The 27,427-nt window shown below is 46.7% G+C and overlaps 1 protein-coding gene across 2 annotated transcripts in view; it reads left to right on the top strand.

Moving 5' to 3' along the window:
- nlgn4xa (neuroligin 4 X-linked a) overlaps positions 1 to 27,427 on the top strand; it is a 131,389-nt gene that overhangs the window by 84,767 nt on the left and 19,195 nt on the right. For both annotated transcript variants that reach the window (XM_083632400.1, XM_083632399.1), the window contains one exon: positions 23,780 to 23,965. In XM_083632400.1, the coding sequence (XP_083488526.1) occupies positions 23,780 to 23,965 (186 nt within the window). The remainder of the gene's footprint in view (positions 1 to 23,779; positions 23,966 to 27,427) is intronic.

Genomic DNA, 27,427 nt, shown 5'->3' with positions numbered 1-27,427 from the left:
AAGACATCCAGCGTCAAGCCTGTCAGCCTCCTGGCAGAGCGCACGCCGTGTATGAGCGGGTCACGTGACGCCTCCCGGCGGAGCGCGCGTGTATGAGCGGGTCACGTGACGCCTCCCGGTGGAGCGTGCGTGTATGAGCGGGTCACGTGACGCGCTCACCGCCATGATCGGGCTCGTCATCTCCATGGATTTGAAATGGCGTCGTGTGATTGAATCTCTAGTTATTGCCCTGTCTGAGCAGCACACCCAACACAATACCAAATCCACCGACCCGCGATACAATTTGATTGACTCATGTTCTCCCCCCCCATCACCATGCACACTCTTTCCCTGGGTAATAGGAACTATTCCCGAGTCACCACTCTCATTTCACTTCTTCTATCTAGTCCAAGCCTCCCATTCTCTCATTCAATTACAAGATTAATCACCTGATTAATCCTATTAATCTGAAGAGAAATGAGATCTCCACTGATGGGAGAGGGGAAAAAAAGTGGCATAGATGTACAAAATACAGTTAATTTGAGTTCACATCTTCGAATGGAAACAGTAGGCCTATACTACTGAGGACAAATCTTCTCTATTTTTTTTTATAAATATACTGATTATTAACGGAGCTTAAAGGAACATTCCACCCCGAAATGAAAATTCTGTCATCATCTCCTCGCCCTCATGGCAGTTGAAACAGGTGAAGTTTGTCCATATAACACACAGGGAGGTTGCCAGCACAACTCCAGTGAGAGAACCAGTAGTCACCACGGACTTCAATTGTACTGTATGTACTAGTCAATGGTGACTGGTTTTTCTCCCTCGCCTCCTGTGTTTAAACTGGCGTGATGGGGAGTAGATGATGACAGAATTTTCATTTTTGGGTCAACTGCTTTAACATGTCCCCCTCGCTATGAAAACAGACATATTGCCACTTTGGAGTAAAAACCTTCAAATCCTCCTCCGCTATTGGAGGCTTAATTGGCCCAGCTGCTTGTCGTCCCTTTGAAATGTCAATTTCCGCAAAGCAAGCAGGGGAGAGAGCGTGAAGACAATCTCCGAGCCAACAAACGTTGCAAAAGTCACAGGCCCCCCGAAATTCTGTTGGTATAGCGTCGAAGAGGCGAGTCAGCAGTCACGCCATGCAAATGAAGAACGCTAAATATTGGCTGCGCGGGCCGTTCTATTGTTTAGAGACGGGTAATAATCTCAAATGATTTCATTACACGTGTGGCTATGGGTAATGAGACGTTTGGAGGAGAAGAAAAGTGGCTGTATTTGGTTTACCTTACCAACAATGCCTGTAATGGCATCTTTTCCCCCCATTTCAAACGCCTGCAGTGTGTGTGTGTGTGGGGGGGGCTCGTGCACGGGTGCTTGCAGTGTGGGGGGGGGGGGGGGTGGGCTCGTGCACGGGTGCCTGCAGTATGGGGGGGGGGCTCGTGCACGGGTGCCTGCAGTGTGTGTGTGGGGGGGGGGGCTCGTGCACGGGTGCCTGCAGTATGGGGGGGGGGGGCTCGTGCACGGGTGCCTGCAGTACGGGGGGGGGGACTCGTGCACGGGTGCCTGCAGTATGGAGGGGGGGGGACTCGTGCACGGGTGCCTGCAGTACGGGGGGGGGGGGCTCGTGCACGGGTGCCTGCTGTGTGGAGGGGGGGGGACTCGTGCACGGGTGCCTGCAGTGTGGAGGGGGGGGGACTCGTGCACGGGTGCCTGCTGTGTGGAGGGGGGGGGACTCGTGCACGGGTGCCTGCAGTGTGGAGGGGGGGGACTCGTGCACGGGTGCCTGCAGTGTGGAGGGGGGGGGACTCGTGCACGGGTGCCTGCAGTGTGGAGGGGGGGGGGGACTCGTGCACGGGTGCCTGCAGTACGGGGGGGGGGGGGGGGGGGGCTCGTGCATGGGTGCCTGCTGTGTGGAGGAGGGGGGGACTCGTGCACGGGTGCCTGCAGTGTGGAGGGGGGGGGGGACTCGTGCACGGGTGCCTGCAGTGTGTGTGTGTGTGTGGGGGGGGGGGGGGGTCGTGCACGGGTGCCTGCAGTGTGGAGGGGGGGGGGGGGGGGTGCTCGTGCACGGGTGCTTGTGCTCGTGAATTGTTTGTGCAGTTCTGCAAGCTGTGCAAATGTCTCCCCGCGGATGTCAAATAGATTCTAATTAGCTCTGCAGAGTGTAATGAACATACGCCGGCGGATCACTGGGGTAGCGGGCCCGGCTGAATGGATGGGTAACCAATCGCGCCTTGCGCAGGTCGGAGGGGCTCACTGGCGTTCCGGCACGTTCCTCGCACACTCGCCCACACTCTTTCACTCATTTTTTTTTTTACTTTTGATGTTTACGCCACAGCGACATAATGAACATTCAAACAGCTTTGGGAAGTGTTCCCCAAAACGATGCAGGCAGCAGCTATGGGGCGACTATACGGACATCTCTTGAACTTAAATTCTGCCGCAGTATTTACATCGATTTTCACATTGATTCATGTTTACTTTAGTAAGCCAACGTCACAGCGCAGTGGACGCGGACACCACCTCTCCACCTGCATTAACATGTGCCCTGAGTGATGGGTTTAGTGCGCCTACAGAGCCTCTACAGAGTATTTGTAACACTCCAACCGCTTATTAGTTTGACATCCAACAACAAACAGATTATCTATAGAGTATATGATGTGATTCCTAGGCGCAGCTGTGTGGAAAGGGAAGCAAACAGAATCTGTTTGTTGAAGCTCAACTAATAAGCTGTTAAAACAACATCTACAGACAAAGCCAAACAGTTTGAATTGTTGAATGTCAACTAATGTCAACTAATAAGCTGTTGAAATGTTACAAATGCTCTGTAGACTCTCTGTAGGCGCACTATCCAAATAAAGTGTTACCCAAAAGGGTAAAAAGAAAGAAAGAAGCATCAAATCTATTTGTATAAAGATCAAATCACCCACACCACCTTCTTAGATCTGATATACTGTACCTGAATTATATTGACACCTGCCACTAAAACGACCCTCACTGAAATCCAGTTTCTCCATCACACATCACTTCTTCTGGTAATCGTAAACAGCTCATCTCGCTTGTTCCCCACCCACCAGGTTTGCCTGCTTAAATTATATTATACACATTTTTATTTCCATGTTATTTCGCTGGATTGGAGACACATTGCATTCCCACTTTGTTACCAAACCTCTGGTTTGCATGATTGGATGCGTCTTGGGTTCATGTACACCTGGCTGCAATCTAATTCATTCATTAAACTCCGTCACATACACCGCCGCTCGGCTTCACCACCACAGACTGTACAGTATGGGTTGTAGCTGCTGCATTGGGCCAATCACACATCGCATTAGATAGAAGAACGCTTGCAGTGATTGGCTGTGAGGAAGACCATGTGTGGCCTCGCCTGCTCTATTGGCATGCGCAGCGCACACTCGCCTGCTATATTGGCAGCGCACAATTGCTCATCCTTGCATCACTGATGACATCGCTGTCACTGATGTCACAATGCATATGACATCACTGATGATGTCACAATGCCTATGTCATCATCAGTACCTATGACATAATCAGTGTTGTCATCAGATGATTTTGGTCAATAATGAATCACTGATGATGTCAGTGATGCATACTGCATAGGGATTGCACCTGCCCTCTTATTTGTCTGCACCTGTGATTTCATGTAATTGTATAGAGAGCTCCAGGGATGACGTATTTTTGTAGGCTGAATGCGGAAGTCCCGAACTTCCTGGTTCTTCACTGTTTCTGTCTATGGGATTTTTGAATGGGTTTTTGGCGCGATGCTTCAAATAATGTCTGTGGGCAACGCAAGTTTAATCAAACGCGAACCAAGGTTCAGCGGGATAATCTTCACACATGAGGACCACTTTCATGAGTTTTGAAGCGTAACTGCGAGCCCTAGGTAAAAAGCTTGTGCTAAGCTAATCCAGAACTACACACAGTGTCGCATAGGCGTCCACGCATTGATTGCGAGAGAAAGAATTTCCGCGTTCACTCGTGATGACGTATAATATCCGCGTCGACATTGTAGTCTCATTTAGCCGTTTGCTAGCTAGCCACCCTTTTAACGGCACATAAAAGCTTCAAAACTCATAAAAGTGGTCTTCATGTGTGAAGATGATGTTACTAAACACTGGTTCGCGTTTGATTAAGCCAGCGTTGCCCAGAGAGATTATTAGAAGCATCGCGCCAAAAACCCATTCAAAACTCCCATAGGCGAAAACTGTGAAGAACCAGGGCTGTTAGCATCGATGATTTCCGGACTCGTTCCTGGAGCTCTCTATTGTTTTATCGTTTAAGTGTTTTATATATGCCACAATCTTATTCTTGATTTTAATTGTTCTAATTTGTTTTAATTGTGGTAGACGCTGTAATCAGGGTGTCCTTGAAAAAAAAGAGCGTGCTCTCAATGGTCCTCCCTGGATAAATAAAGGTTAAATAAAATAAATTGGCCCGTCCGCCTTGTGGAATCTGAAGTAGCCCACCACGGGGCAGAGGCCAAACAGTCTTGTAGAACAAAACACCAATAGAGCCCAGATGGTTTACCAGGTTAGGGATGTGATTTAAAATACTTAAAGGCAATATTTGTAGGATTTTTCCCCACTAGATGTCAATCTGGAGCTGTAACATCAAAACGTAAACACAAACAGTCTATGAAACACATAGCCACGGTTTCCCATGCCACTGTAAACACTCGCCTTGCTCTGATATAGCGTCTGCCATCTACACTATGCAACCCCAGACACTCGTCTGCCATTGAGACATGCATAGCGAGCCACACACATCGCGCAGTATAAACACAGACCAGGAAATACACAGTCCAATACCGCGATACAAACAGAAACAGAGACTAACCTTATTTCCACAGCCATGGCCGCTTCATTTCCTCAGTCACAGTCACGGCTTGATCCAGTATTATGCTGTCAAGCCTCGGTGGGACACTGTCCATTTATAAACGTGGAAAAGAGCGAAATCCACAGAAACGAAGCAGGAGCCTTCGGCCCGACGAAGCAACACGCTGATATCAACAAAGCCTGTTTCCACAACACAGAGAAGGGGCGTGGCTTCTTTCACTGCTTTCAACATATATATATATATATATATACTGTATATAATAGCCTTTTGTGGGCATCTAGTGCTGATATCGCATTCAGTGCCTTTAAAGAGTATTTCTTTCATTTCAGCTCGACTTTAAGTGCCGATAGCCAGCGCTATGCAGCTCAGATACATACTTGGATTGTCAGGATATACTGGTGGATGAGGATGGAACAGACGAGATGAGGACGTTTGTACTGTCAGTTTTAAAGGATGTAAATAAATTACCACCAGAGGAAGTGACGTGTCATCAGTCCGCATGTTAGCGAGGCGAAGAAAAATGTCAGTATGTGGAGAAGCATTTTAATGTCGGGTATTAATGTAACACAGCCATCAGATCTAGACACAATGTTAACGTCAAAAGTTTCAATCCCACTGGATTTCTTTGTGCATTTGTGTTCAAATCTAGCTCATCCCGGATAAGTAAACTGAAAACGTACCTATTGTTGTTCCCTTTGACGCCACGAATCAGACATCTTTCATCAAAGCAAACAGCACGGAGGAGACATTCTGCCTTCTCATTCTCATCAGAAGGTGCCTTGCTTAAAAAAAGAAAAGAAAAAAAATCCAAGACAGCAGATGCATATTGTTTACCTACATCAAATAGTCCCCAGATAATTAAGCGGAGCAACATCTGTGCACCGTGCTGTGTGAACCATTAAGACAGCGTAACGCGCAGGAGGGATGCGCTGTCTTCACCAGCCAATTCAACCTCCCATCAAAGAAGACCTGCAGTAGATTTCAAGTTATACTTAGCTACTTGCTTATTAAGCTCACGATACTGGATCAGAGATGACCTTAAAGGCCAGAGTCATTTTGGTTCCCCATCGCTATGAGAAGTCTGTTTGCCACAGTCAAGCTGCTACTGTTTGTTCTACTTCAGGTTTGCCTTTCCTCCTGGAAGGCTTTGTTCTTTTTTTCCTAACATGACTTTATCATGGCAGATGCAGTCTAAAGTGGTTCCCATGTGTTTCGTTTTTGCCTCTTCACTGCCAACATAACAGTGCGCATAGCAATGACAAAAAGTGGAAAATAGTGCCCATTAAACACAATAATGAATTGTCGTATAAAGTCGTGTTAGGAAAAAATACAATACATATTTTGTTTAAAATCTTACATTACATTAGTCAAGGCAGCAGTTTGTCTCTGAGCTGCAACCCCCCCCCCCCCCCCCCCATCCCCCAATGGCAGCTAGGGTTAGGGTTACCAAGAGGGTACTGTACAGCTGTGGTTGTCAAACTTTTTGGGCTTCAGTCCCCCCTTTCCCTGGTTTCTGAATCCAAAAGCCATATGCTTAGAAAACGGCAAGAAAAAACTATATGATGCAATATTTTGAAGAATATAACATTATGAAATAAGACATGGAGTGGGAGAGTTGCAATTAGTGCCTCCTGTGCAGATTTATTTGAATGTTTCATTTATATTCATGATTTATTCTCACTTTTTTTCCTTAATTTTCCCCTTTCTCTCAAGTAACCCCCCTGTAGTACCTCCACATACCCCTAGGGGTACGTGGACCCCAGTTTGGCAACTGCTGTAGAGCAACCTGCAGTAGCAGTTAGTAGCTTCTGATTGCTAAACTAAACCAGTATTATCCTAGCCTGGCTCCAGACCTTCGAAGTCACGCCCACTACACAGTTGTGAATTAGGCTCTTCTTGGTCCGGCATCGCCATGTGCAGATGCCTTTTCTCCGCTCGAAAATCCATTGACGGGCACTGATTGGCTAACGCTGTTGTCAGTCAGTCTTGTCTGCGAGAGATGGCTGCCTGCTGGAGCTTTATCTGTCTGGGCGGGGAGTAACGTTAAGGCGGCCGTGGTAAGTGAAGCCCTGCTGCTCGGCCAGCCGCCCAAGGAAATGTCCCGGTGCAGCCTGGCCTAGCAGAGCTGTTGATAGCTAGGGGGATGTTGATAGATCTTCCTTCTAGCTTGCTTGTTATGTCCAAGTCACGTTTTTCATCAATGGTAAAATTTGTTTTGACAATCCGTTGCTCGTTGATATAATTGTTTTACAACTACTAGTGCAGTGCTCTCTAGTGATTGGTTAGGGAAGACCGATCCCCGCCTCCCTCATAGAAATGCTTTGAAGTGAGCGCAATCTCAGACGAAGAGGAAATTAGTTTATGAATTGACGATGCAGTCTGAATATCAGGCTAGTATTATCCTTTAATATAGCCCCCAAAATCCCTTATCTGTGCACAGAGCATAACCTAGCCAACCACAGCTAATCTGTGGATTAAGTGTAAAGGAGAAGTGAGAGGTCAAGGAACTTGTGGAGGCGCGTCCACATTTGCCTTGTCCAATCATAATACTCGTATAGTGCCATCAAGAGTGTGAGTCGCATGCTCGGCTGCACGAGGCGACGCCCTGTTCTTAATGCACCGGCGCACTTTGACAGCTGTGGTGTGTTTGTGCCCCCGGTCTAACTGTCAATCAGGGGGTATTATATCTGCCACCAGGGGACCGTGTGCCCCACATGTGCTCCGATGCTTTGCCCTCATTACACACACACGCACACACACACGCACACACACACACACACACACGCACACACACACACCCCAGCTGTACCAAATGTCTGACTTACATTGTTTTTCTTTCAGCCGCATTTACACCGTCCGTTGTTTCCGCTGCGGTCTAAAATCAGCTTCAGACAAGTCAGCCATATCTTGACGGACGAGATGGTTGGAAACATTGCTCGGAGTGAGGGATGCACGATGTTATCGCTAACGGCCGATAAATGCTTTAAAAAGAAATATCGGCATCGGCCCGAAACAAACATTTCTTCCGATATGACCGGCCGATAAAATGACGCTTTAATTATGCCCAAAGTAGGATGAATCTTGCCGGTTTTGTTTGAAAGAAAATGTGACATAAATCAATAGCGTGGCATGTTTTATATAACCTACGTTGAAGAAGAGTTTTCTCATGTTGCCCAGTGAATGTGTACATTTTGGAAAACATTGTATTTATTGTCTGCCTCTGAGGCCATCACGATAAGAGTAAACAAACATGTTTTGCGTTAATTCCACTACAGGAGAGACTTGATGTTCTCTGAAATTAGGTGAAAAAAAATGTGCGGATAATATATCAGTATCGGCAATCGGCCAAAGGAGTTGGGAAACATCACCATATCGGATATGGGCAGAAAGCCCAGTATCGTGCATCCCGACTCCGAGTGACTCAGGCTGACCTTGGCGAGCTTATCCCGAACTTCCCGTCATTACCTGTGACAATGAACGTGTCATCTGGGAGCCGGAGGAGAGATTATCTCCCGGACCGAAAGCACAATTAACCGCTATTACTGTCACGTATTACTGTCAGTGCTCTGCCTCAGTCCGTCAGATAGCATGAGGAAGATGGACTCATACGCTCTCACTGCCTTAGTCTCTTCTTCACGCTGTATGGAAAGCGTAGATGAAGCAGGAAGCCGTCGTTTGCATGTTATTGCTGTGATTTGCTCTAAATCAATATGATGACGAGTGAGCTGCAGGCCGGAGGAGCCAGCCTCTAATCTGAGACGCTCCATTAGCACTGAATTAGCCTGTGTGGACTCACACAGTGTGTTTGTTTGACTTTTAATGCCAAAATGATGATCTCTCATTTAGCGGCAAAATGTTATGAACCAGAAAATTGTGCCAATAACCCGATCAAATTACCCAACTTTCCCTCTGAATGCAAAAAAAGAAGAAGTGAAAACTGCCTTTAGGTTTCCGTTGGTGCAGCTCATGGTTTTCTCTCTTCGGGGTAGGAGGAGAGAGTCTTGGGTTTTAGGGCGCGTTCACACCAGCCTTGTTTGGTTTGGTTGAATTGAACTCTGGACTGCACTCTGGGTGCGCACCAAAAGCGGACCAAACAACCACCACACCCAGAGCTTGTTGAAGTGGTGGTCTCGTGGTCCGGGTTCCAAACAAACTCTGGTACGGTTTGTTGGTGTAGCTGTGCGTAATGGGCTGAGGGCAAGCATTTTATTGGTTAAAAACAAATTCTTCACATCTTGTTTTGGTGACCGGTGAAACTTTGGGGGATTTTTGCATGATTGCAATCGTCAGCAGTTTGGACTGGACTGATTGACCTCACTGGTCTTGTATGCCAAATGCCAACAAGTCGTGGGTCTCATCAAAGCCGGCCTTCTGATAAGACATTTTTTCATTCTTGACATTTTTTTATGACGGGGGAGGGGGCCTGGGGTTAATTCCCAGAGTCTGCTAGCCAATCCGGAAGGGTTTGTCTGTTCTGGACTTTTGATTTTTGGTTGGTGTGAAAGCGAACCGAACCAGCTGAAAAACGAAACAATGTATCATTCTCGCATCAGGTGCGAACCAAGGAACCTATCATTATCTCAAGAGGACAGTTCTTCAGAGTTACATCAATAATGCAACAAAACCCGCATCGTGTTTAGCTTCCTGTTCAAACATTTCTCCATTTGCAATGTGTGCAACGTAATGAAAGTAAAAACATTCCCTCACTCATACGGCACTATGGCCTGTGAACATGCAGACTCATACGGCACTATGGCCTGTGAACATGCAGACTCATACGGCACTATGGCCTGTGAACATGCAGACTCATACGGCACTATGGCCTATGAACATGCTGACTCATACGGCACTATGGCCTATGAACATGCTGACTCATACGGCACTATGACCTGTGAACATGCAGACTCATACGGCACTATGACCTGTGAACATGCAGACTCATACGGCACTATGGCCTGTGAACATGCAGACTCATACGGCACTATGACCTGTGAACATGCAGACTCATACGGCACTATGGCCTGTGAACATGCAGACTCATATGGCACTATGGCCTGTGAACATGCAGACTCATACGGCACTATGGCCTGTGAACATGCAGACTCATACGGCACTATGGCCTATGAACATGCTGACTCATACGGCACTATGACCTGTGAACATGCAGACTCATACGGCACTATGACCTGTGAACATGCAGACTCATACGGCACTATGGCCTGTGAACATGCAGACTCATACGGCACTATGACCTGTGAACATGCAGACTCATACGGCACTATGGCCTGTGAACATGCAGACTCATATGGCACTATGGCCTGTGAACATGCAGACTCATACGGCACTATGGCCTGTGAACATGCAGACTCATACGGCACTATGGCCTGTGAACATGCAGACTCATACGGCACTATGGCCTGTGAACATGCAGACTCATACGGCACTATGGCCTATGAACATGCTGACTCATACGGCACTATGGCCTATGAACATGCTGACTCATACGGCACTATGACCTGTGAACATGCAGACTCATACGGCACTATGACCTGTGAACATGCAGACTCATACGGCACTATGGCCTGTGAACATGCAGACTCATACGGCACTATGACCTGTGAACATGCAGACTCATACGGCACTATGGCCTGTGAACATGCAGACTCATATGGCACTATGGCCTGTGAACATGCAGACTCATACGGCACTATGGCCTGTGAACATGCAGACTCATACGGCACTATGGCCTATGAACATGCTGACTCATACGGCACTATGACCTGTGAACATGCAGACTCATACGGCACTATGACCTGTGAACATGCAGACTCATACGGCACTATGGCCTGTGAACATGCAGACTCATACGGCACTATGACCTGTGAACATGCAGACTCATACGGCACTATGGCCTGTGAACATGCAGACTCATATGGCACTATGGCCTGTGAACATGCAGACTCATACGGCACTATGGCCTGTGAACATGCAGACTCATACGGCACTATGGCCTGTGAACATGCAGACTCATACGGCACTATGACCTGTGAACATGCAGACTCATACGGCACTATGGCCTGTGAACATGCAGACTCATATGGCACTATGGCCTGTGAACATGCAGACTCATACGGCACTATGACCTGTGAACATGCAGACTCATACGGCACTATGGCCTGTGAACATGCAGACTCATACGGCACTATGACCTGTGAACATGCAGACTCATACGGCAATATGACCTGTGAACATGCAGACTCATACGGCACTATGGCCTGTGAACATGCAGACTCATACGGCACTATGACCTGTGAACATGCAGACTCATACGGCAATATGACCTGTGAACATGCAGACTCACACGGCACTATGGCCTGTGAACATGCAGACTCATACGGCACTATGACCTGTGAACATGCAGACTCATACGGCAATATGACCTGTGAACATGCAGACTCATACGGCACTATGGCCTGTGAACATGCTGACTCATACGGCACTATGACCTGTGAACATGCAGACTCATACGGCACTATGACCTGTGAACATGCAGACTCATACGGCACTATGGCCTGTGAACATGCAGACTCATACGGCACTGTGGCCTGTGAACATGCAGACTCATACGGCACTGTGGCCTGTGAACATGCAGACTCATACGGCACTATGGCCTGTGAACATGCAGACTCATACGGCACTATGGCCTGTGAACATGCTGACTCATACGGCACTGTGGCCTGTGAACATGCTGACTCATACGGCACTGTGGCCTGTGAACATGCTGACTCATACGGCACTATGGCCTGTGAACATGCAGACTCATACGGCACTATGGCCTGTGAACATGCAGACTCATACGGCACTATGGCCTGTGAACATGCTGACTCATACGGCACTGTGGCCTGTGAACATGCTGACTCATACGGCACTGTGGCTTGTGAACATGCTGACTCATACGGCACTGTGGCCTGTGAACATGCTGACTCATACGGCACTGTGGCCTGTGAACATGCAGACTCATACGGCACTGTGGCTTGTGAACATGCTGACTCATACGGCACTGTGGCCTGTGAACATGCTGACTCACACGGCACTATGGCCTGTGAACATGCAGACTCATACGGCACTGTGGCTTGTGAACATGCTGACTCATACGGCACTGTGGCCTGTGAACATGCTGACTCATACGGCACTGTGGCCTGTGAACCTGCTGACTCATACGGCACTGTGGCCTGTGAACATGCTGACTCATACGGCACTGTGGCCTGTGAACATGCTGACTCATATGGCACTATGGCCTGTGAACATGCTGACTCATATGGCACTGTGGCCTGTGAACATGCTGACTCATATGGCACTGTGGCCTGTGAACATGCTGACTCATACGGCACTGTGGCCTGTGAACATGCTGACTCATATGGCACTATGGCCTGTGAACATGCTGACTCATACGGCACTATGGCCTGTGAACATGCTGACTCATACGGCACTATGGCCTGTGAACATGCTGACTCATATGGCACTGTGGCCTGTGAACATGCTGACTCATACGGCACTGTGGCCTGTGAACATGCAGACTCACACGGCACTATGGCCTGTGAACATGCTGACTCATATGGCACTGTGGCCTGTGAACATGCTGACTCATATGGCACTGTGGCCTGTGAACATGAACATGCTGACTCATACGGCACTGTGGCCTGTGAACATGCTGACTCATACGGCACTGTGGCCTGTGAACATGCTGACTCATACGGCACTATGGCCTGTGAACATGCTGACTCACACGGCACTATGGCCTGTGAACATGCTGACTCATATGGCACTGTGGCCTGTGAACATGCTGACTCATACGGCACTATGACCTGTGAACATGCTGACTCATACGGCACTATGGCCTGTGAACATGCTGACTCATACAGCACTATGGCCTGTGAACATGCCGACTCACATGGCACTATGACCTGTGAACATGCAGACTCACACGGCACTATGGCCTGTGAACATGCCGACTCACACGGCACTATGGCCTGTGAACATGCCGACTCACACGGCACTATGGCCTGTGAACATGCAGACTCATACGGCACTATGGCCTGTGAACATACTGACTCATACGGCACTATGGCCTGTGAACATGCAGACTCACACGGCACTATGGCCTGTGAACATGCAGACTCACACGGCACTATGGCCTGTGAACATGCAGACTCATACGGCACTATGGCCTGTGAACATGCAGACTCACACGGCACTATGGCCTGTGAACATGCAGACTCATACGGCACTATGACCTGTGAACATGCAGACTCACACAGCACTATGGCCTGTGAACATGCAGACTCACACGGCACTATGACCTGTGAACATGTTGACTCATATGGCACTATGGCCTGTGAACATGCAGACTCATACGACACTATGGCCTGTGAACATGCAGACTCATACGGCACTATGACCTGTGAACATGCAGACTCATATGGCACTATGACCTGTGAACATGCAGACTCACACGGCACTATGGCCTGTGAACATGCAGACTCATACGGCACTATGACCTGTGAACATGCAGACTCACACGGCACTATGGCCTGTGAACATGCAGACTCATATGGCACTATGGCCTGTGAACATGCAGACTCATACGACACTATGACCTGTGAACATGCAGACTCACACGGCACTATGGCCTGTGAACATGCAGACTCACACAGCACTATGGCCTGTGAACATGCAGACTCACACGGCACTATGACCTGTGAACATGTTGACTCATATGGCACTATGGCCTGTGAACATGCAGACTCATACGACACTATGGCCTGTGAACATGCAGACTCATACGGCACTATGACCTGTGAACATGCAGACTCATATGGCACTATGACCTGTGAACATGCAGACTCACACGGCACTATGGCCTGTGAACATGCAGACTCATATGGCACTATGACCTGTGAACATGCAGACTCACACGGCACTATGGCCTGTGAACATGCAGACTCATATGGCACTATGGCCTGTGAACATGCAGACTCATATGGCACTATGACCTGTGAACATGCAGACTCATATGGCACTATGGCCTGTGAACATGCAGACTCATATGGCACTATGACCTGTGAACATGCAGACTCACACGGCACTATGACCTGTGAACATGCAGACTCATACGGCACTATGGCCTGTGAACATGCTGACTCATACGGCACTATGGCCTGTGAACATGCTGACTCATACGGCACTATGACCTGTGAACATGCTGACTCATACGGCACTGTGGCCTGTGAACATGCTGACTCACACGGCACTATGGCCTGTGAACATGCAGACTCACACAGCACTGTGGCCTGTGAACATGCTGACTCACACGGCACTATGGCCTGTGAACATGCAGACTCACACTGTTTGCCAGGACACTGTTTGTCTGAAACCTCACCGTGCCATTTTGTATTATTTGTGTCACTCACGCTGATTTGCTGTCATCTGCTGATGTTGGTTTTTCACATTAAATTGCGATGTGGACAGTAACACGCTGTGGCATTTAGATAGCACGCTGCTATTTCAGGACTGGGTAAAACAAAATGCATTTACATTTCAATTCAGATGCTTCACTGAGATTAAATCAATTCAACTGGTCCGGAACTGAGGAACTGTGCTCTGTGCCATCATTTTGCCGCTATAAACATAGCTCTGTTTTTGGGTAAAAACCTCATATCTCCAAAATGTCAACTTTTTCAGAAGAACAGCTCAGAAAAGCAGCCTCGTTTTTAGCTTGACCACCTAATGGTCTTACCAGTCGGACTGTGTGGGAACGTCCACAAAACATTACTTCTGGTATCGTTGTGTCAGTAGGATGGTGGGGGGGGGGGGAACCCATAGACATATATAAGGCTAGATGGCTTACCCGCGCTGCCGGTCAATGGAGAGCGACGTCGTCGCATGGTGGCCATCTTGCTACGGCACCACAGCTTTATATATATCTATGGGTTAAAAAAACGCTAACATTTTATTATTATTTTTGGCTCCAAATTACACCAAACTTAAACTGAAGCATCATCATCATGAGATGAATTCACGCACCTAGTTTCATGCAGTTTCATCCATTTTGCTAGGAGCTATGAGCATCTGTTGTTGGGTTAGTATTATCACATCAGATGATCATAACTCCTAGGGAAATGGATGAAACTGCATGAAACTTTGTGCCTGAATCCCTCTCATGGCATAGATGCTTCGGTATAATTTTGGTGTAATTTGGAGCCCATCAAAAATATAGTGTTTTTTGTGTTTTTTGTTTTGTTGTTGCCATATCTCGGGAACGGAATATGCTTGTAATAAACCAAACCGTTTGTAAATCCGTCAAGATTTCAGCAAGTTATGAGTATTTTTGTCTGTGCACCCTCCAACAGCTACCAGAGAACGTACCAGAAAGCCTGCCGTAGCAAGATGGCGGCGCTTCAACGACGCTGGTGACTCCGCCTTAAGCCATCTAGCCTTATATATGTCTATGGGGGAACCCCCCATATATCTCAATGGGCTAACTCACCAGTGGAAGGTGCTGTGGCTCTACACTACAGGATTGGAGATTCTAGAGCAGGTACACATAGGCCTACTGTAGACGTCTGTTCAGATGTGTGTTTACTGCGGGTGTTGAATCCCTGATCCTGTCCGCCTGGGCTGGGCTAGCAGCTAAATGCTAACTATGCTGAATGGGGAGAACGGGAGGATTTCCCCCATGATGGCCCATTGACCACGCGTCTATGACGAGACATGAATGGATGGCCACCTTCTACTCAGTGATTCCACTTTTAGTGCGATTTTGCCACTTGACTTTAAGCTAATTTTCCTCGGCAGTCAGTCAGTAGCTGAGAGAAAAGTACAAAGTAAAAAATGTAGGCTATTAATTAATTAAAATAAATAAGCAAAGCTAGCCATGTGGGTGGAAAAGCAAACAAAAGGTGCCTTATGGCCCATTTCCACCGCAGGTAGTAGCGCGATCCCGCTCCGCTCGACTCGATAAATTGTCTCATTCCACTGGTTAAAACCGTCCCAACCCGGGTTGTATTGGGGTCGAGTCGTGCTACTTTTCGTACCTGCCTCGTCGGGGTTCTATTCTGTGAACCCGGTACCATACGGTGACGTGAAAACATTGTTGACGACTGATTGGTCAGGCAGAATCGTGTTTACTCTATCAACTGACTGTCAATGCAATGCTGCATACCAGTTGGATACCAGCAGCTGGGATCCACTGAAGATGGTAATGTAGCTGTTATATAACGAATTCCTACTTGCTAATGTTGCAAACCACTGTTGTAAATGGATGGAGCTAATGTTAGCCACTTGTATCCAAGTGCTAACTAGCAGTTTAGCATCAAATTTGGGGTCCGCTGCTACTGCCTCCATTTTCTCATCTCGTTGTTTTTTCCGCTAAAAGAAAAATGTCACTGCCTCCAGTTGCTTTTCATGGCTCGTCTCGCTGCTGTGTCTGTCTGTCTGTCTGATGTTAGCCGACTAGTACAGCTAGCTTGCAGAAGTATGCGGTGCTGTCCTACTAGACGGGAGCCCAGGAGGGACACCAACTACACTGAACACTGTTTTTCCGCTGACGGAAAATGAACGGATAATTCACACCGGACCTGTGTGTATAGGTTGCAATGCGAAAAAACGGAATTTCATACCGCATTCCGCCTCCACATTCGCACCGCATCCGTGTGAAACGGACTTAAGTCTGCCTTGTTGACCACCATGTATTTTTGAGTTTATTTGAAAGGCTTTTGGAAACCCACGGGTCAGCCTGTTTTCTCAACGCATAGAGGAGCACGTAACTCTCCAGTTGAAGTTAAAGCATGAAAATGACCAAAAATTGAGGTTTTCGCACGACTACAAATGACGTATTTATCATTGAACACACACAGCGGACTTTACAGGTGAGGGGAAATGAAACTTACCATCACACGCACACACGTGTGTCCACACACGCACACACACACACACACACACACACACATGCACGCACGCACGCACACACACACACACACACACACACACCCTCTGCCCGCTCCAGCCTGGCGCTGTGTCCAGTCTGTGCTTTGTGGCCACTGACCTACATCAAGCTCCCAGCCCATGGCCATGTCCAGACTACGCTCTCTCTCTCTCTCTCTCTCTCTCTCTCTCTCTCTCTCTCTCTCTCTCTCTCTCTCTCTCTCTCTCTCTCTCTCTCTCTCTTACACATAATGCACTGCATCTTGTCCCAAGCGTTTTTTTTCTCTTCTTTCTTTTTTAATCTGATGAAGTCTCTTGTGGTTAAAGAAGCCTGATGTTACAGGCGGCTGAAATAATAATCCATGACATTTTCATTATACTGTAGAGCAGTCATTCCAAACCTGTGGGCCGCGAAGGTATTGCGAGTGGTCCGCCAAATCATTTGCACAAAATTATGATCTTAATGGAAAAAAGTATTATCAGCATGTAGGAGAATGAATGTATCCATTGTTTGTATGATGGGTCAATTAATTTATAATCAATTAGCTTTGTTGAAAAACAATTAGCTGGCAGACAGCCCCTCACTTTGAGTTTCTGATGTATGTGCGGTGCTGATGGACAGCTCCTGTTATCATTAAATGAAGTGCTCTGAGAACACATTATTTGGCTTGCGTACTGTTTCCGGGCAGATGTGGGCCGCAAACATTGTTGAGATTTTCAAGTGCGCCATGAGTTGGAAAAGGTTGGGCACCGCTGCAGTAGATTAGTGTCTCTGGCTGCCTCTCTACACTGTGTCAGCTCTGTATTTAACATGATTCTGTATTTAACATGTATTCAGATTTCTGTGTGATATTTAACAGTGTCGCCGTGTGTGTGATCACCCTATGGACACACAGTTGCTACAGGATGGCTTACTGTATGTAGCCTCATTGAAGAAGATGTTGCTTTTACCTCAAAGTTCTTGCTGTTTTAATAATGTCGTTTTGTCATTGCATCGTGCAGTAGTAGTATGCAGCATTGCACACTGCTTGCAGAGCACCTGCCAAGGTTTACTCAGCAGTGTCAAATGATGTCAATCCACTAGTGTCTTACATTTGCTACAACTGTTGCTGATTTCATTTGACCAGATTACCATGGTACTGCAGCGTGGCAGCAGTGACGGGGGGGGGGGGGGGGGGGGGGGCTTTTGGAAAGAACAAAGACTGAGCTTACATGAGCTCATCTCCGTCATCGTATTTCTACAAGGGTTCACACTACACTGACATCCATAACATGAGAGAGGGTCAGAAGAACTGCATGGCAAACATCTACTCATGATCTACTCTGAGCTATTGGCTTCTTCCATCTCCATCAGCTAATTTATACCGTAAGTGCTCTAACTAATGGTTGTCTGTATTACTGCGTCTCTGAGCTACAACAACCACTTTGCTTCTAACTTACAATGACAATAATTGAGGCTTGTGTGAGTGCAAAATGATTGATTGATTGCTTATTGTATCTGTACAATGCCACAATGATCTATGGCTGTCTCATTTTAAGACTCTCAGGTGGACTCTCTCCTCCATCTGCAGAGCATTCCTAGAGATAGATAACATGTATTTTGTCTTGTGACCAGACCAAGGTTGCATTGTCTCTTATGAAAGATCAAGGTTGAACATGTGTAGCTAATGGAAATGTACTGGGCTAAATGGAACTTCTGTGAGCAGTGGAAACTTACTGATGACTCTGAAGGTGGGGGGGGGGGGGGGCTGGTGTTTGACTATATCATGAGGAGATGCCTTTGCTCGTGGCACACTCCTGACTATCTTTCCTATTCATAGCTTTCAAGGGGCGTTACGTGCTGCCGGGAACGCCCACCTGGCGGTCAAAAAACAAACATTCGCTGCCAGCCGCGTCGACTAGTTTCTCATGCTGTTTGTTCAGCCGTTTGTACACACGTCTTTGCAGCCAACATTTCATCAAAGGTAAGCTCAAGTAACGTTACAATAATGATTAAAATACCCCGTTAACGTTACTTGAGCTTACCTTTGATGAAATGTTGGCTGCAAAGACGTGTGTACTTTGATGGTAGCCATTTGCCCTCCCCAGCGACTGAACCACATCTAATCGCACAAATCCACAACCTCCTCCTTTCTGAGTTTTCTTTCTCCGACGGCATTCTGTAAAAGCACAAGCCAGGCGTGTCTCCTCGTCGGTTAGTGCAACCGATAGCACAACAGGTATCCGGCATTTTGGCTGAACAAACAGCGTGAGAAACTAGTGACTCGGCGGCAGTGGAATGAACAAGTTTTTTGACCGCCAGGTGGGCATCCCGGCAGCACGTAACGCCCCTTGAAAGCTATGAATAGGAGTGTGACCCTCTGTGCGCACACTGGAACTTTCATGGAATAAAATCCTCCTTTATATACATCTTAAACGAGCAACTGAGTATTGAGGAATCAACAAAGCATTTGAGTCATTTTACCATTACAGTTGAACCAGGATTCTGGTGCACCATGACCACCCGTTTATTTCACAGAGGACTTAGAGATGAACAACGAGTCTGAATTAAAGGGACACTCCACCGAAAAACACTGCTGATTTATTTTGCACATAATCTCACACATATCCGAAAACTGACAACAGTTTTGCAGGCACTCATTTCAGTTTGACAGTTATTGAGTGTTCATTTGAGTTAAATTGTGGACCAGTGATGTCATTTGTGCATGAATGACATCACTGTCCACAATTGACCGTAACTCCAAACAACCCTCAATAACTGTCAAACAAACTAAATGAATGCCTGCAAAACGGGTTTACAGCTTTCGGATATGTGTGAGATTATGTGCAAAATAAATCGGCAATGTTTTTCGGTGGAGTGTCCCTTTAACATTCCCCTGTAAGCGCTTGCGCGCTTTACGTGCACTTGGACCTAGTTTGATGGCGATTTTCAGTCTCCAGTAAATGCCAATCGTGATTACAATAGGCTGCTGCTTTCATGGAAACCTCTGGAAATACTAAGTTAGAAAGTCAACCACAGAGGGAGTCGAACCCTCAGTGCTCTGATCCAAAGTCAGACGTATTATCCACTGAGGGAGTTGAACCCTCAGTGCTCTGATCCAAAGTCAGATGCATTATCCACTGAGTGAGTCGAACCCTCAGTGCTCTGATCCAAAGTCAGATGCATTATCCACTGAGGGAGTTGAACCCTCAGTGCTCTGATCCAAAGTCAGATGCATTATCCACTGAGGGAGTTGAACCCTCAGTGCTCTGATCCAAAGTCAGATGCATTATCCACTGAGGGAGTTGAACCCTCAGTGCTCTGATCCAAAGTCAGATGCATTATCCACTGAGTGAGTCGAACCCTCAGTGCTCTGATCCAAAGTCAGACGCATTATCCACTGAGGGAGTCGAACCCTCAGTGCTCTGATCCAAAGTCAGATGCATTATCCACTGAGGGAGTTGAACCCTCAGTGCTCTGATCCAAAGTCAGACGCATTATCCACTGAGGGAGTCGAACCCTCAGTGCTCTGATCCAAAGTCAGATGCATTATCCACTGAGGGAGTTGAACCCTCAGTGCTCTGATCCAAAGTCAGATGCCTTATCCACTGAGGGAGTTGAACCCTCAGTGCTCTGATCCAAAGTCAGATGCATTATCCACTGAGGGAGTTGAACCCTCAGTGCTCTGATCCAAAGTCAGATGCATTATCCACTGAGGGAGTTGAACCCTCAGTGCTCTGATCCAAAGTCAGACGCATTATCCACTGAGGGTTCGACTCCCTCAGTGGATAATGCGTCTGACTTTGGAGCAGCATCGGTTCTTTTTTGCCAAGAATGTTTTCCTGGATATGTGGTAGCTGTTTACAGTATATTACTATACTAGGGCTGGGTAAAAAAAAAAATCTAAATTCAAATCGATCTTCATTTCGCGCAGAGAAGTTTTTTGTGAATCTCGAGGATTGCGGCTTTAAATATTTCTTAAGCGTATTGAGAAGTTTACGTCCAAACATCGATTGTTTTGGACCAAAACAATCGATTTATATTTGTTTGGCACGCAGTGTTTCTACCTGCAGCCCTGCAAAAATTGCCATCATTTAAAAAAGAATTGTGCTTGCAATCCTTTTGTGAGAGTAGGTGTCAATTTTCTGTGAGTGGTAGCTACCGTATTTCATTTTGCAGACAAACTCGACTCTTTTAAAGTGTGTACCATTAGTGTGTTTTTCCATTTTACCGTATTGACATCACTCCTCCACTCCTCACTCCTCCAGTAGTGACTCTTAGACACAGCAGCGGCAAAATATCCAATATCCAAACTTTATAGTGATATTTCATTATGTTGCACCTTTATATTTAAAGTCCGTACATTTTTTTGTCATCGTGAACTTGTCAAAAGAACGAACGGGGAATGAGAAACGCGTCATGTTGTGTTCGTCAAACCCTCTCTTTCTGTCACTCTCGCTACATTTCTCATGCTGCAAACAAGGACTTTCAGCACTTCACATGGCTTTCTTTTCATAGCAGTAATAACAGCATTTTTTTTAATATCACATTTTCTCCTGTCAGACCTTCAAAAACAACCAAGATCCGTCGTGTTTTGCATCTTATCTTTCAAGAAAAACAAGTCTGATCTCTATTTGATAGGTATTTACGGTATTTATGAAGGGAATTTGTCAGAGAATGTACCAGTATGATAACTAGCGATTATGAGCACATAAACAGAGTCTGCCTGAAATGCCCTCTCATGTCATCCATCTCCTCAATATGAAAAGTCCAATGGATATAGTAATTGATATCCGTCGTAGCAAGTCCTAATTATACGTTTTTCAAAATATGTGGAAAAAATATGCCAAAAGAAAAAAAAGAATTGCAATTATTCCCAATGCAAATTAACTTGTTTCAAGAATTTCGGACAATCAAGTGTCATTTTCTCGATAGCAGTGCAGTGATCTGCCTTATTCGTATTCCCGAAAATTGAAACTGCATTGAAACAAGAAAAATACAATTTGACGGCTGATTATGAGACTAAGTGGCTCGTTAAAATGGATTCCTTTTCGCAGTGTATTATTTTACATCTCAAAGTGCTCTCTCACTCTTCAATTTCACACAAGTGAGAGAATAAGTCCCCCCCCTCTCCTCCGTGTGACGTTCGTCCGCACCACATCTCCAGGCGGGATATAGACTTAGTAATGTATGCAGTCGATTTTCAGGACACGGGCACTTTGAAATAGATCTCTGACTAATCTCCACGCGTCCTGGGGAGCGCCTGGTAGACATCGCTTCTTTCTCTCTTCAGCGCCTTGAGCGGTGGAGAGGACGGTGCGGCGGGGGGGGGGGGGGGGGGGGAGAGGAGAGGAGCTGCGTGGGAGGAGCTGCGCGGGGCCTGCGGTCATCCTACAGGGTGTGTAACAGCACTGTATATGAGGCTGCCATGGGCCTTGTAATCCAACCCCCCCCCTCCATCCCCACTACCTCTCCTCTCTCATCCCCTCCATATCGCCATGACAAACTGGATCTGCTCTCTATCAAACGGCCGCAGGCTGCCTCCCCTCTCTTCCTCCCTCCCTTCCTCCCCCACCGCTCCTCATCCCATTTGTCATCTCTCACTGCCCCTGTCTCGTGGGGGGAGGGGGCAAGACGCCGCCGGTGCCAAGAGCGCTTGGCCGCAGAGCTGCATGCGCGCGAGCCTGGCAAAGGTGGACGAGCGGTTCCCCTAGTGGCCGCGTTTATGGAGGCCACTTTAATGGGTTTAGGCACACGTGCTAATTTGTCAACAACCCACGTTTCTAAATTTGGAGTGCGCTGCCAAGCGGGTTTGGACGTCGGCGCGTGTAGGGAGGATCTCCGGTTGGAGCGCCGATTCTTGCCACGGATGAAGATCAAACTCAAAAGGCCGTTCGCACGTTCCACTATGTGTGTGTGTCGGAGTTACTCATTTAGTTTTGTGCAGCAGTACTACTGCGGTAGCTACTACTGCTGCAGCGGTAAAAGTTGGGAGCTTTTGTTATTTAAATGTTGTTGTTCTAAACAAAATCCCCCTGTTTACCAAAAGCCCCACTGCGAAACGAAATGCGTAACATCTGTAATTCAATGTTGAATGGCTTCACAGGTTAGACTGATATTTTGACTGATTATTCGCAATAGCCTGGCAGTGGGGAGGTTTGGCTGGCAGTGGAGAGGTTTGGCATTTCGTGGTCTAAAAGCTGTTTTAGAGGTTCCACCTGGAGGGGAGAATTCCAGGCCAAAAAACTGAATACTAAATGTTTCAGAATATTTTGGCCTTGGAAATGGTCAAATCTAAAGACAATGAATATCCACACAATAGGCCATGTCTACCTGTTCTGCTCGCTTGTTGATTCTGCCTGTGTCGATATTGATCTGTTCAAAATGGGTTCTGTGGTGTTGAGTTCTGTACATGTTGAAGGGCACATTCTGTGAGCTGTTATCTCTATGGGTTTGTGGGTGGAGAGGGGTCCTGCCGGCCCGGGAGGCGGTCTGAGTGTTCCGTTTGTGTATGTGTGTATGTATAGTTTTTTTTTTTATGTTTGTGGTTGTTCTTTCTTTGTTATGTTGAAAAACAATAAAAACAATTTTAAAAAATCCACATCGATCAAATCCTATAAGCTCAATGTAAAATCAGACGTTTAAAGGAGCAATTTGTAATCATATTGACCCGCAGTAGAACCCCCCGTACTGAAGCTATTCATACACTACAGAGCCTGCTGTTTAAGCCCCGCAGATACGCCAGATGAATTCAGCAGAGCTATGATCTCTTATTGATTTCAGCAATTAAACTCACTTAAATCATGAAGGAGGCAGGTTCAGATGGGATCCGAGGCCTTGAGACGATACAATGCAGGCATGGATTGTGCCCAAATTACTCATTGGAAAGTGTTTCTCATACTTTGTGTGTACTCATTCTGCATCAATATTGAGATGAATGGATTTTTGTTCTTGTCTGTGTCTGTATCAATCCAGGGTTTCTAAGCACAGGAGACCAGGCAGCCAAAGGAAATTATGGACTGCTGGATCAAATTCAAGCCCTCCGGTGGATTAAAGAGAACATCCAGGCCTTCAAAGGAGACCCGAAGAGAGTGACCATCTTTGGCTCTGGTGCCGGGGCGTCCTGCGTTAGCTTGCTTACCCTTTCTCACTATTCAGAAGGTACTGTATGTCTGAACGCACTCACACAGACCCAAACACACTTACAGTACAGTATGTCTGAACGCACACACGCAGACCCAAACACACTTAGCTGCCAGCGTCTTTCTGCAATTCATTCTCTATGTAAGGACGCGCTAAACGTGCTCCTCTTTTAATGAACGCACCTGGCGTTTCAGCGCTGGTGGTGGCGTCTGTTGTTTTTGGAGGAGCGCTGTGGGCGTTTTAAAGCTGAAAAAAGTTGAACATTAGAGGAAAAGCGCCCTGCTCGTCTTTTTCACTCCTCCTACCTTTTCTCCTCCCGAGGGATTTTCAACCTCGGCTGCTGCCAGAATTGGCAATAATCTGGCTTTAATTTTTGACAGTGAACAACATCAAAAAGATAAAACCAGCTGGCTACCATCCTTGTGGTCGTTGTGTTCTGATCTGTACTGCACGCGACTACAGGGGAAAACAAACGGAGCACAGAAAAAACGCTCCGTGCGCTGTGTTTTGTGCACAATGGAAGCGCCCTCAACATGATTTTCATAGCGTTCTGACTGAAAAAAAACGCTTTTGGGTTTGAATGTCCCCTTACAGTACAGTATGTCTGAACGCACTCACGCAGAACCAAACACTGTTCTGTTAGTGATGATGGGTGTCCTAGGATCTGAATATGTATGGTGTAGCCTATCTGTTAGTGATGACAGGTGGGCTAGGATCTGAATATGTATGGTGTAGCCTATCTGTTAGTGATGACGGGTGTCCTAGGATCTGAATATGTATGGTGTAGCCTATCTGTTAGTGATGACGGGTGGGCTAGGATCTGAATATGTATGGTGTAGCCTATCTGTTAGTGATGACGGGTGGGCTAGGATCTGAATATGTATGGTGTAGCCTATCTGTTAGTGATGACGGGTGTCCTAGGATCTGAATATGTATGGTGTAGCCTATCTGTTAGTGATGACGGGTGTCCTAGGATCTGAATATGTATGGTGTAGCCTATCTGTTAGTGATGATGGGTGTCCTAGGATCTGAATATGTATGGTGTAGCCTATCTGTTAGTGATGACAGGTGGGCTAGGATCTGAATATGTATGGTGTAGCCTATCTGTTAGTGATGACGGGTGTCCTAGGATCTGAATATGTATGGTGTAGCCTATCTGTTAGTGATGACGGGATGCTCTTCTGTGATCGAGACCGGTGGTTCTCAACGTTGTCCGGAGAGATCCTTGTGGGGGTCCCAGGCGGTCCCCAGCAAAAAAGGGGGACAATGCATTTTCACTATATCTATAAGTAACACAACAGACAGAATCTATGACTATTTTGGTCATGGGTTTCATACACTTTCTGTATTCAAACATCTACAAGCAAAAAATCGTATTAGAATAATTACAATTTGTGTCAGTTGAGGGCTCCTTGACGTGAACAACTTTGAGAACCATTGATCTAGGCTGATAAGAGGGATGGATTTTTACTCAAAAATCTTGCCTACTAGTGCAGCTTTTCCCGATTTCCATCAGTGTTTGGCACAGGACTGCGAGTATAACTACATTTACACACCAAAAAAGCAAGAAAACACTTGCCGGGAAACAGAAATGACAGCAGGGACATTGTTATTGCTCTGATTCGGTACCTCAGAGAGAATGCACAGGAGGAACAGAGGCGGAGAGCTCTGCAGTAGCGCGGCGCATCGCTTATTCAAATAGCTCGCTTTCGCTTGTATTACTTGTCACGAGATTACGCGCCGCATCACATTTGATCGCCACACGTAGCGGAATAACATGCAGCGTGCGTCTGCTTCGCTCGAGTGTAAAAATGTCCGCCCGGGTCGCTAGATATTTGCGTGGCCATCCGCGAGGAAAAAGCTGGGCGAAATGGGAACAGAGACCTCGCCATCCTACTGTATTGACATCTTTATTTACTTTCCCATTCATGGAGCTATAGGCGCTCTAGATAGCTCAACCTGAAGGTCATTCTGGTAAAATAACAGTTCTTCTCGGATTTCCCAACAGGCGCAGACACGCGCCGACAAATGAATAGTTATGTGTGCAGCCGAGTCTCGTCGGAGTAAATATATCCCACCTGCGAGGAAAATAGCCTGACCCGATCTGCCAGTAAACAGGCGTGGATCTCAAATAGTGCATCTCGCCACTCGACCATGGTCGTTTTTCTATCCGTGTGGGACAAATACAGTCATTTTGGAAAATGCAGCTTCCCACGAAATCAACCCCTCTATCTTGTTGGTCGAAGTCCATCTGCTTTACTGTGTAAGCAATCAAAGAGCTACTTTCTACATGCTGTTTTGCCTTGTAGTGCATTTATTAGGCCTGTTTCATCTCTCATCCTGTACTTCAGGGATTGGAAATGGCTTTTACCTTACATTTAGATACAAGGCTATGCTTCTGATGGGCAGAAATCAAGTCTATGCTTCATGCTGGCCAGATTCTTTAAAACACCCTGCGTCCCTTTCTTGGTGTTGTATAAGCAGTGGTCCTCAAAGTGGGGTCCGCGGGCCCTCAGGGGTCCTTGAGGGGGTTCCAGAGCGTCCCCAGCAAAAAAAAAGGGGGATCATTTATTTTCACTATAATTCCATCCATAAGTACAGTCAGGTCCATATATATTTGGACATTGGACTCAGTCATCAGTTTGGCTCTGTACACCACAATGGATTTGAAATTAAACAATCTATATGTGCTTTCATTGCAGAATTCCATCTTTAATTTGAAGGTATTTACATCTAAATCAGGTGAACAGTGTAGGAATTACATTACATGATAAGGGACCAAAATTACATTTTAACACATTCACTGCCAGCCGTTTTTTTTTTTACTGTAGGTAGCTTCTGCCAAGGCGTTTTTTGAGGATTCTGGCTCATTTTACAAGAGCCGAGGATAATTTTCTGCTTGGACTTTGTGAACACGAAGTTCACAAAAGTACTAATAGAATGTGTGCTTTCTCTGTCTAAAAGAGTTAGTTTGTAGAGTTAGTAGTTATGTAGATATTAGCCGTTGAGTACAGCATGGTTTCAGCGTCTGAGACAGGAAGCTGAGATAATCGCAGTTTTGTGAAATTCAATCAAACAGGCAGAACAGTCACTTTAACCATTTATTTTTGGCATCAGTGAGAGATCAGACATCTGAACAATATAGTTCTGAACACCCTCTCCTTCAAACTCCTCCCTCCGTGGGCGTGTCTGGTGGCGTTTGTCACAAGCCAGTTTCTCCTGCCTGTCTGAGCAGTGAGCAGCCTCCCTCTCTGGCGGCCCCTCGTCGGCGAGTGTGGCGAGTGTGGACTGTGGATGGGACTCAATCGTTTCTTGGATTTTCGGTTGAGAGCTTTGATGAAGCTTTGTGCGATTCTAGGCTTTATGCTGCCCACCCAGTCTATTTTTGGAACCCCCCACCGTTGTGCGCCCGTGTGCAGCAGCGTGAAAGCGTTTTCGCCTACAGTATGAGAATGAGGCTCGTTCGTTTCTGGGTTTTCG

This window comes from Poromitra crassiceps (genome assembly GCF_964638095.1).
Source record: "Poromitra crassiceps genome assembly, chromosome: 3".
Classification (NCBI taxonomy): Eukaryota; Metazoa; Chordata; class Actinopteri; order Beryciformes; family Melamphaidae; genus Poromitra; species Poromitra crassiceps.
This window is presented reverse-complemented; position numbering and strand designations above follow the sequence as displayed.